Source organism: Neophocaena asiaeorientalis, unplaced genomic scaffold (genome assembly GCF_003031525.2).
Source record: "Neophocaena asiaeorientalis asiaeorientalis breed wild unplaced genomic scaffold, Neophocaena_asiaeorientalis_V1.1 scaffold946, whole genome shotgun sequence".
Classification (NCBI taxonomy): Eukaryota; Metazoa; Chordata; class Mammalia; order Artiodactyla; family Phocoenidae; genus Neophocaena; species Neophocaena asiaeorientalis.
Genome location: NW_020175049.1, coordinates 1,447,246 through 1,459,445, shown reverse-complemented (window position 1 = coordinate 1,459,445; position 12,200 = coordinate 1,447,246). Strand labels below are relative to the sequence as shown.

Below are 12,200 nucleotides of genomic sequence, written 5' to 3'. Positions count from 1 at the left end.
AGGGGAGGGGGGAGGGGGCAGAGGCTTCCTTACCCACTACCGCTCAGAAGTGATGGATGGTACTGGGGGAACGTGGGAAGATCCTGACAAGCTGCTGCACTCAGCCCCTTGGGGGATAGCCACACCCTCAAGGACCCAAAGTCTTGGCCATTAAGCTCTATGGATATGTAAGAGGAACACTTATCTTCTCCCTACATTTCTGCTGGAGCCCATGGCAAGATGACACATTTATTTAACAAGCTCTCACATAGTGCCCACTATGGGCCAGGCACTGTTCTAAGCACGTCACAAATACTAATGTATTTAGTCCTCATCACAACCCTATGAGTTAGACACCACTGATATACTCAATGTACATATGGGGAATGACCCAGAGAGGCTAAAGAACTTTTGCTGTTAAGTGGTAAAATGAGAATTTGAACTCAGTCTAGGACTAGAGTCTAGTCCTATAGCCACTAAGCTTCAACGCCTCTTAGCTACGGTGTAGCAGAGAGGTTGAAAGCACGGACTCTGGAGCTAATTACCTGTGTTTAAATCCTGTGACCTCTGAGGTCACTACCTGTTCATAGCCATGTGACCTGTGAGGTCACCACTTTCTTTAGTAAGACTGATAAAAGTTGACCCTGTGATCCCCCATTGGCCTTTCATGTCTACATCCCCACTGGGGAGGAACCAGAGGGGCAGCAGGGTTGTTAACTACTCCCCCTAAACCTCCAACATACAACATCCCAGGTCCTTCCCAAGGTGCCCCTGTCCATTTCCCCTCTTTTCCACCACATTCCCCTTATTCCAGGAACCTGGGCCATGTACCACTTCCTTAACATACGTGCCCCTACATTTTTGCCCCACTTCTTCCCGCTGAGTAAAATGCCTTCTGTGAACCCCACTGCTGAATGCTGACGTCCTATTGGTGCTTCCTGGGCTGATTCTGCTTCCATCACTTCCCGGGGGCCCAACCAGATTCCACTGGTTGGAATTCAGGCTCCCTTCCCAGTCCTCCCAGGACACATTGACTGTGCCTTGATCGTAACAAGCCCTGGTCCTCAAGGAGACCATCACCCTATGAAAGGAAGGGCTGGATCTGGGATCTCTCAGGGCTCTCAGCCTTTCCTGGCTAGAGCGTATCCAGAAAACCCTCTGTGGACCACAGGAAACAAACAGCTAAGCCCGGGGCTCTGGGGAGAGAGAAGAGACTTTAGGTACTAACTTGTCCAGGTCACTCTGCTGCCGCTCGTAGTATCTCATAATCCGGAGGAGCTGGACGTCCTGGCTCAGGAAGCAGGGAGGTATTAGGCCATGGATCCCAAGCTGCAGTCTTTCCTCAAGGGTAAAGGCCATGCCCTGGGGAGAACAAGAAAGAAACACACACACATAAATGGATACGCAGGAAACCAAGGAACAGAAGAGTTCCATCCACAGACAGGCCAAAGTCACTGTGACTCAACAGCAAGGACCCTGGACTCAAATCCCACCTCTGCCACTTAAGTAGCTGGGCAATCTGTGCCAGTTATCTTGACTCTTCTGGGCTCCAGCCTCCTCTTAGAAAAACATGGAAAATATCTATATCATCAGGGGTTCTTCTGGTTTATTTTTTTTTAATGTATTTTATTTTTAAAACAGTTTTAGATTTACAGAAGAATTGAGAAGATGGTACAGAGAGTTCCCACATATCTCCTCACCCAGTTTCCCCTATTATTAATATCGTCCATCAGTATGGAACATTCGTTAGAGTTAATGAATCAACAGTGATACATTATTATTAAGTAAAGTCCACGGTTTATTCAGATTTCCTTAGTTTCCACCGAATGCCCTTCCTTTGTTATTCCAGGATCCCATCCAGGATCCCACATTACATGGAGTCATCACGTCTCCTTAGGCTCCTCTTGGCTCTGACGTTCCTTGGTTTTGATGACCTGGGAGCATTTTGAAGGGGACTGGTCAGGTATTTTGTACACTATGCCTCTACTGGAATTTGTCTGATGTTTCTCTCATGACTGCAGTGGGGTAATGGGTTTTGAGGAGGACGACCACAGAGGTGGAGTGCCATTTTCACCACATCAGATCAAGGCACATACTAGCAACATGACTGGCCACTGTCGATGTTGACCATGATCACTTGGTTGAAGTAGTGCTTGTCAGGTCTCTCCACTGTAAAGTTACTTGGAATTCTGCATGGGATATTTGTCTCATTTGTTTGTTCAATCATTCATTTATATTAGAATGAACTTGTGGGTATTTGTTTTATACTCTGGGTTATAATCCAATACTGTCTTATGTATTCTTTTTGCTCAAATTGTTCTAGCTTTGGCCATTGGAAACTCTTTCAGTTGGCTCTGTGTCCCTTTAACTCCTATAATTTTGCTTGTCCCTTCCCTTCCCTTCCCTTCCTTTCCTTTCCTTTCCTTTCCTCCCTTTCTCTTTTTCATTAGTACTTCTTATTTTCTGCCACTACAAGATGCTCCAGGCTCATCTTGCACATTGCCTGCCCAAGTCCTAGAATCAGCCATTTTTTTCAAAGAGGCTGGATTCCTTTTTGGAGCATGGTATTAGAAACCACAATCTGGGTTCTACTTATTCCTTGTGCTCCTTGCTACTGGAGTTTCTTTGTTTTCAGTCCCTCTCAGCTGACAGAGTAAGGAAATGAATCTATACTAAGCTAAATACCAGTTCATACTAATGTCTCTAACTCTAACCCATTACCACATGGATCTTTCTAGCCTCATCACCTTGCTGGTCTGTCAGTTCTGATTCCAACAGTGAGAGACTTAGCTCCCATCATCTGCCATCTACATGCTTAATTACTCAGTACTGTAATATATATGTAGTGGTATGTTGTTATTGTTTTAATTTGCAACTCCCTGTTGACATATAGTAGTATCAACACTGTTAACCTGTGCTACAGTGGGAGACAACTTGATGAGCTAGAGTATAGTGCTTAAGTGTCATTGTTTTTGCCTTTACTCTTATAAACTCCACACATTTCCGAAGTCACTTAGATCAGCACTTTTCCTTGAACCCCCTTCACTGACAGTTAGATTCTCTTATCACAGTCTGCATTCCTTCCTGGGATCCTCCAACCTATTAAATATTTAAAAATAAATCCGAATACATTAAGGTCCATTGTTTGTACTGTAAAGTTCCATGAGTTTTGACAAAGGCATAATATCACGTATCCATCACGACAGTATTGTACTATAGTACAATACTATACAGTTTCAGTGTTCTAAAATCCCATGTGTTTTACCCATTCATCCCTCCTTCCACTCCCTGAGTTTTGGCAAGTACTGATTTTTTCTTTTTTCTTTTTTTTTTACTGTCTCTACAGTTTTGCCTTTTCCAGAACATCATACAATTGGAATCATACATTATGTAGCCTTTTCAGACTGGCTTCCTCTCACTTGGCAATAAGGGTCATCCATGTATTTTTGCGGCTTGATCACTCATTTTTTTTAAATCATTGAATGGCATTCCATTGGTTGTACCACAGTTTGTTTCTCCATTTACCTAAAGGACACCTTGGTTGCTTTCAGTTTTGGGTGAATATAAATAAAGTTACTGTAAACATTCATGTGCAGGTTTTCGTGTGAACATACATTTTCAAAACAGTTGAGTAAATACACAGAAGTGCGACTGCTGGATCACATGGTAAGATTCCACTTAGCTTTTTCAGAAGCTGCTAAGCTGTCTTCCAAAGTGGCTGCATCACTTTGCATTCCCACCAGCAGCAAATGAGTTTCTGTTGCTCCACATCCTCTCTAGCAATTGGTATTACCAGTTTAAAAAATTTCAGTCATTGTAACAGATATGTAGTGGCATGTTATTATTGTTTTAATTTGTAACTCCCTATTGACATATTATGTTGAGCATTTTTTTATATGCTGATTTTTCACCTGTATATCTTCTTGGTAAGGTACTGTTCAGATCTTTCACCTATTTTTTAATTGTTTTTTTCTTATTGTTGAGTTTTAATAGTCCTTTGATCTACAGTTTTAATGCAATCCCTATCAAAATCTGAATGGCCTCTTTTGCAGAAATAGGAAAGCCAATCCTCAAATTCATACGGAATAGCAAGGGGCTTTGAACAACCTAAACCATTAAAAAAAAAAAAGATTTCAAAACTTAACATTAAACTGTGGCAATCAAAATAGTGTGGTGCTTTAAAAAAAGGAAAAAAAACAGTGTGGTACTGGCATAAGTACATATAGATCAACAGAACAGAATCAGAAATAAGAGTCCAGAAATAAACCCATACATCTGTGGCAAGTTGATTCTTGACAAGGATGCCAATTCCATTCAGTGGGGAAAGGACAGTTTCTTCAAGAGATGCAGCTGGGCCACATGCAAAAGAATGAAGCTGGACTCCTAACTAACTCAAAATAGATCAACTATAGATCAACTCCTAACTAACTCAAAATAGATCAATAGCCTAAATATAAGAGTTAAAATCATAAAACTCTTAGAAGAAAACATAGGGGTAAGTCTTCATGACCCTGGGTTTGACTATGGATTCTTAGATATGACACCAACAGCACCAGCAGCAAAGAAAAAATTAGATAAATCGACTTCATCTGAAAACTTCCGTGCATAAAGGGACACTATCAAGAAAGTGAAAAGACAATGTACAGGGGCTTCCCTCGGGGCTCAGTGGTTAAGAATCCTCCTGCCAATGCAGGGGACACGGGTTTGAGCCCTGGTTCGGGAAAATCCCACATGCTGTGGAGCAACTAAGCCCGTGCACCACAACTACTGAGCCTGTGCTCTAGAGCCCACGAGCCACAACTACTGAGCCCACGAGTCACAACTACTGAAGTCCGTGCACCTAGAGCCCGTGCTCCACAACAAGAGAAGCCACCGCAATGAGATGGTTTCGTTCTCTGCAACGAAGAGTAGCCCCCGCTCGCCACAACTAGAGAAAGCCCACACGCAGCAACGAAGACCCAACGCAGCCAAAAATAAAATTAATTAATTAATTAAATTTATATATAAAAAAAGACAACATACAAAATGAGAGAAAATATTTGGCAATCGTAGGTCTGATAACAGTTTAATATCCAGTCTCTAAGTAACTGCTACAACACAACAAAAACAACCCAAGTAAAAAATGGGCAAATAACTTGAACAGATATTTCTCCAAAGAAGATATACAAATGGCCAATAGCATATGAAAAAATATTCAGCATCATTAGTCATTAGGGAAAGTCAAATCAAAACTACAGTGAGATACCGTTTCACACCCACTAGGATGGCTGAACTATAAACCAAAAAACCAAAAAAAAAAAAAGAAAAGAAAACAAAAAACCAAAACACCCCCAGTAAATAACAAGTGCTGGTGAAGATGTGGAGAAACTGGAACCTTTGTACATTGCTGGTAGGAATGTAAAGTGTGGCAGCCCCTATGGAAAAATGGTTTAGCATTTCCTCAAAAAGCTAAACACAGAATTACCATATGACCCCAGTATATAATTCTACTCCTAGTATATGCCCAAAGGAACTGAAAGCAAGGACTTGAACAGTTACTTGTACCCCAATGTTCATTGCAGTATTATTCACTATAGCCAAAAGGTGGAACCCAGGTGACCACCATGTGAACAGATAAACAAAATGTATATACGTACAATAAAATTTATTCAAACATAAAAGAGAATGAATTCTGATACATGCTACTTCATGGATGAACGTTGAAAACATTATGATACAGAAGGACAGATACAAAAGGAAAAATATTGTATGATTCCACTTACATGAAATATCTAGAATAGGCAAATTCATGGAGGCAGAAAGTAGATTAGGATTACTAAAGGCTGGGCGGTGGGGAAGTGGTGGGTGAGTTATTACTTAATGGTTACAGAGTTTCTATTTAGGGCAATGAAAAAGTTTCAGAAATGGGCAGTAGTGACGGTGGCACAACATTATGAACGTACTTAATGACAATTAATTGTACAAATGGTTTAACCAAATTTTGCTGTAAACACATATATATACTTTACCACAACTTAAAAAGTTAATAATGGATTATCTCCCAAACCACTGAATTGTGTACTTTAAATGAGTGAATTGTGTGGTATGTGAATTACAACTCTATAAAGCTGTTTTAAAAGAATTCTTTGCATATTTCGGATACAAGTCCTGTATCAGACATGTGTTTTGTAAATATCTCTTCCAGTACGTGGCTTGTCTTTTCATTCTCTGACTGGTGTCTTTCACTGAACAGCATTTTCTGGTTTGGGCACTGGCAGGGAGAGATGGGGGACAAGTAGGACGTCATGGAATCTGCTCCCTGGCCCAGTGAAGCCCTCTGGGGACAGTGTCTGCTGGCAGAAGTTGCAGGACCTGTTCTCATAAGGGATACTGAGGGACATGGGGACCCCAGCTGCCCTGCCTTTAACCTGAAATGATAATGTACAACACACTGTGAAAAAGAGACACCTTTTCCGTGTAGAACTCTGGGTGGCTCTGCTGAATGAGGGCTGCCCTAGCACTGCCTAGAAGCTCCTGGTCGAGGTTTCCTCAGCTTCCCCAACCTTCTCACTGTGGCGATGGCCACAGTGGCAAGCCCCAGAGTGGCTCCATGGGTGGCACACATCAACAAGGAAAGGACCAGAATCCCCATGGGGGGGATTGTGTAGGGGGCTGAGAACAGTTTTTAATTAACTAATTCATTAATGAATACTGTTATTATGACCCCCATTGTAGTCAAGGCTGATGATACCTGGGGCAACGCTGTTTAAGCTCCCTATTCATAATAAGCCCCAAGTAACGCAAGGTTCCTCCTAGAAGTGAAGGCTGTGGGGTGATAAGTGAGAACTAAATGACGCTGATGGCTGTCTAGCTTCCCCAGACTCCTATGGGGAGGGGAAGCTTGAAAAGGTAGGGAGCATCAGCTCCACTCATTCCTCCACCAGCTGGAAAATACCTCATCTACCATTATTACAAGTGTTTTTACAGGGAGTTTAATAATGACAGGGCGATTCAAGCCCATATATTGATCAATCCCACCTAGCTGTTGCTATCATCAGCTCTAAGAAAAGGACTAATAAATACCCAATCTCACTCCATCCCTAACAATCACCTTGTGAGGAAGTTTTGCAGCCTCTACTGTACAGATAAGACAGCTGAGCATGAGAGGTTATATGATGCTCCTGAAGTTGCATAGTTATTACCCCATATTTTATTGCTTGCTAAACCAGGATGCATCATTTTTTTTTTTTGCGGTACGCGGGCCTCTCACTGTTGTGGCCTCTCCCGTTGCGGAGCACAGGCTCCGGACGCGCAGGCTCAGCGGCCATGGCTGACGGGCCCAGCCGCTCCGCGGCATGTGGGATCTTCCCGGACCAGGGCACGAACCCGCGTCCCCTGCAACGGCAGGCGGACTCTCAACCACTGCGCCACCAGGGAAGCCCCAGGATGCTTCTTATAATCAGTAAGTCCGTTCGGTGTGATAATCTTTTCCCTGATGATTTCTTTGACTAGGGATAAGTCACAGTCAACATTTGATCACAGGCTCTATTTTTGCCACTTATATAGTGTACACCCTGCCAGGACCTTGGTGAGATGGACCTCAGAAAATGTGAGTTGGGATGGTGAGGGGTGAAAGAGGAGTGGAAAAAAAGAGAAATAGAGTGAAAAAAGCGAATATTGGCTATTCCCTATTTCCTCTTCGTTTTTCTTTGTAACCTCGGAATATCCGAAACTATGAATTCTGGCTCCTATTATAATTCTGGCTTTTATAAAGTAATAACGATCACTCAGTTTATGAAAATCCTGAGGAATTGTTCCTCCTCTCAGAAGAACTGCTGGAACTGTTAGAAAGACCTATCGGGATACGCTCGACTCTGTTTGAAAGTATGACTCATGGAGCAAAGTACTCTCCGCACATAAAATTCCCAACGTTTTCTTCATCAAAGCTCAAAGTCACCAGTTCATAAATTCCCTGCGCTGGCTACCAGCTTTGCAAGCATGGTATGATACCTAGGTCCTTGATCCTTTTGCAGGAAACAGCTTGCCCTGGAGACTGGGCACTCTTACTAAACACCATCAAGCAGGTGAGTCTTCACTGGCTTAGTAAAGACTGGGTTTGTCTCTCCTTGGCTGTAGGATCCCAGGCAGGCCCGGCATTTAATTATGACATCATCTTTGTTAATGACCACTGTGGCTTTTAATAAGAGTCTGCTTCTTTCTACAAGAACTAAGTGTTTCTCTTGTCTGACTGCCACCAACTTCTTTTGTATTTCAGGAAAAAGTATGACTGTTTAGCAACTGGTAATTTCAGGGATTAAAAAAAATACTTCTAGAAGCTTCTTTTCTTCCTGAAGCTAATGTTAAGGCAACTTCAGATTTACAAGTTTGCAAAGCAGAAATGCAGGCACTTTAGCTTTACCATGGCTTCCAAAATAGGATAGGCACAAGACAATTCACTAGGGTGTAAGGGAAAAGTATTAGAACTTACATTTCTCTACGAAAGAAATAACCTTTACTAATTGGCACTCAGGCTCTTGGTCTGTATGTCAAAAAGTCACAATTCCCATAAGGTATACCAGAAGTCCTAAGGTAAGAGTAGGGTTTGTACAACTTGGAGGAGTTGACAGTGGGGGGCCTTATTCATTCTTACTACATTGAGAATCTACAGTTTCTGTATGCCTAGTTAAATAGAGTTTGGGGTCATATTATCTAGTTTTAACAAAGTCCTCAAAATAGGACAAATGGCTTTTAAAAAATGGCTGACTTTCTTAGCAGAGAGCAAGCTTGTGGTGTTCAGCCAGGACACACCAGTAAGGACCTACTAGTTATGACTCTTTTGAAATATCTGAATCGCTACAGAGCCACTGCTCTGACTACTCCCCCCAGTCAGGTGCCCCTCCCAACCTGCTCTGGCTTCTCCCAGGGAACCTTTGGAACCTCCCCAAGATCCAGCAACCAATGGGTTAATGTTTAGCAAAGCAGGTGGCTTCCAGATCCTGCTGCAGCACTAAAGGCCTGCGACTGTTTTGATTGGTCAGTGCCTACGCTGTACCAGTGTTAATCTTTTAACCATCAACCTATTTTATCATCTTTACTGAATGAGCATCCCTGGCTCAGCCAGTAAATTCCACCCATGGGCTCAACCCCGGACAAAACTTACTGGCATCAGAGAGAAGATATTTGAATAGATCCCACCATCAAATGGCACGGGTCAAAGGCAGCGAGCCCATCAGCCTCCTGCTGTCCAGAGACCCAGGCTTCCCAGTGCTTCTCAAAAACTGACCTTTCCCGGCTTCCCTGGTGGCGCAGTGGTTGAGAGTCCGCCTGCCTATGCAGGGGACATGGGTTCGTGCCCCGGTCCGGGAAGATCCCACATGCCGCAGAGCGGCTGGGCCCGTGAGCCATGGCCGCTGAGCCTGTGCATCCGGAGCCTGTGCTCCACAACGGGAGGGGCCACAACAGTGAGAGGCCCGCGTACCGCAAAAAAACCAAAAAACAAACAAAAAAACCCTGACGTTTCCCAACCTGAGGTCTCCCAAGCCCCTCTTGGTGATCTGCCTATTGCCTCTGGATCCAGAGCCTTGCTGTACGCTTGACAATCTCTTCTCATTCACTCTTCAAACATTTATGAGTTCCTACTTTGTGCTAGGTGTACCCTGTTAGGCACTAGGGAGTCCTGAAAGGAACAGGAGCCAGTGACTGTGCTCCTGAGTCTTCTGGCAAAGACACGTGGATTAACATGTACTGGTGATCCTGAGCCTCTGCCTCAGGCAGGCCACTTCTCCAACCTATGAAATGGAAAGCTGCCTGTTTCATGTCTGTGGGATTAAATGAAATAACGTGAGTGAAATGCTCAGCACGGGTGCTGGCACACAGGAAGCGCTCAGTGAACGCCAACTGTTCTCCTTATTACCATTACTATTTGTTCATGGGGCAGGGTGACACAAGAGAGCTCATTAGCGATGCATGAGATAAGCCCTGAAGGGTGGTCAGGGGCTCATCCTGCAGAAGGGGGCTGGAGGAACAGGGGCTGAAGTGCCGTCGCCACATCCAGCGTAACCACTTGTCTGATGGCCCAGGCAAGGCTCCATGCACTTGCTCCGTCCTCCACCCCACCCAACAGGCACACTCACTCTGGCTGCCATGCCCTGACTCACGTCAGGATCCCTGTCCTCCTTGCTCTGACTGCTTCCTCCATCCATCCATCTTCCAATCCCCAGTAGAGGCTGCCCCTCCAGGAGGCCTTCCCTGATGCCCCATCTCACGCAGCTCTCCATCTTCTCTAAGAGTCATTGTCATACAGTTTAGCACATGAAGGGCATTTCCTGTTTGATTTCTTGACCGTTCACTAATGACCAGATAATAAACTTGAGGTAATGGGAAGCAGACACTCTGAAGCAGCTAACAACAGGATGGAGCACAAAAATATCGTCACCAATAACAAGAGCAACTGTTAGCTTTCACTGAGCATCCGCTGGGTTGGGTCAGGCACTGAGACAGGCACTTCATACTGGTCATCTCATTTAACCCTCACGGCAACCCTGAGGTAACAATCTGAGGATTATTATCCCCATTTTATGGACTAGGAAACTGAGGCCAGAGGGGTAACTTGCCCAAGGTCACACAGTAGGTCGATGGAAAAACCAGGAGTAGAACCCAGATCCATACGCTTCCAAAGTTCACACTCGTTCCTCTGTGCTAATCAGCTGCTCCTGAGACTGGACAGATTAAACAGGTTGTCGACTGAGTTGGCTTTGATTTGACTGGAGATAGAATAATTCTGCTTCTGCAAATGGAGCCAGTTACCTTAATGGTTCAGCCACTGCTAAGTGCTCCTCTGTATTAGCACCAGACTGGTCAGCCTATCTGCAAACAGGAGTGTTTGTACATCTGCGATTATGTACTTGGCCCATGACATACACGTAGCCATGTTTCCTCAGAGCAGCGTCGTTACTGGAAGGAAGGATTAGCAGGCACACGTGTACCAGTAAAGGTTTCTGTTCCAGCACCGTTACGTCATGCTCTGAGCTGACTGCTTATGCCACAGCTGGCCAGCTTCTTCCCTCAGTCAACGGCAACAGCAGAGAGGAGCCGCTGCCGGGACAGAGCTGGGGGCAGTCAGCTCCGAAACTGTACAGTGGAAGCTGATCAGCTGTTAGGGGACCGGAAGGCATTTCCTCCTCCTTCTGCCTAGTAATTCAGGACTCAATGTTTGGGACTTTTATGAGTTAGGGTGACGTGGACTCCAGTTGGAGATAGGAAGTGGGATTACTGAGGCTGCTGTTCTCTGACTGAACCCCAGGTTTATGAGGGCCCCTGAGCACACGTCCGGGATGGATATATGGGGGTCTTAGAAACACAGGCATTGGGAAGTCTTAGCAGACACAGCCCTGAGAATGGCCTTCCTCCCAGACATACTTCTGTGATCAGGTGCAAAATTACAGATCCAGAAACACAGTGTAAATTCCCGAAAGGAGAGTGGACGATACGCTACTCCTTACTGCCCAGAACCAACCCGAAACAAGTTTTGGGTTCAGAGACTGGGCTTTGGTGCTGCAAATGTATGGAGGCTGCCTGTAACCGTTCCACCTATGATGTGCACAGTTCTTGTTCTAGTGGGATTACGCTTCCATTTTCCTTCCATCGGATAACCAGCAGGATGCAGAGGTGCTGCCCTCACACAGCCCGTATGGGGGAAGGGAACCATAAGAAAAAAGCTCTACATTCAGTCCCTCTACTTTCTGGCTGTGTGATTCTGGAGAAAGTGGCTGCACCTCTCTGAGTTTGCTGCATTCACTGGGTGGTTGTGCCAGTCGGATAAGAACATTGAGATGCTGGCATCTCTTTGTAAATTCAAAGACGTGGCAAAAAGAGTTTTCAAAGGCTGTGACTAAGCAGGTTAGCAACTGCACTTTATGGTATTTATTTCCTTTCTTGTCTGTTTTCCCTGCAAGACAATAAGACTTTTGCGGGCAGGGACGATGTCTAATGAATCATGTGCCCCTCTGCCGAGTACGTCTTGCATATTTTTACGCTTTATTGTTTCTAAAATGGTCTCATGTGGTTTACGTCATTTGACCCCAAACAGGGCAGGTGTTATTATCCCCATTTATAGAAGAGGCAGTTGAGGCCCAGGTGGGTCAATGTCATGCTGAGGGCGTGTGGCCAGTACAAGCCAGTCAAAAGCATGTGACAATAATGGCTCTTTCAATTGTTTTGCCATTGGAAGACTAGTTTACACA

The 12,200-nt window shown here is 44.5% G+C and overlaps 1 protein-coding gene across 2 annotated transcripts in view; it reads right to left on the bottom strand.

Moving 5' to 3' along the window:
- ME3 (malic enzyme 3) overlaps positions 1 to 12,200 on the bottom strand; it is a 275,823-nt gene that overhangs the window by 96,704 nt on the left and 166,919 nt on the right. For both annotated transcript variants that reach the window (XM_024763609.1, XM_024763608.1), the window contains one exon: positions 1,208 to 1,341. In XM_024763609.1, the coding sequence (XP_024619377.1) occupies positions 1,208 to 1,338 (131 nt within the window). In that variant the 5' untranslated portion in view covers positions 1,339 to 1,341. The remainder of the gene's footprint in view (positions 1 to 1,207; positions 1,342 to 12,200) is intronic.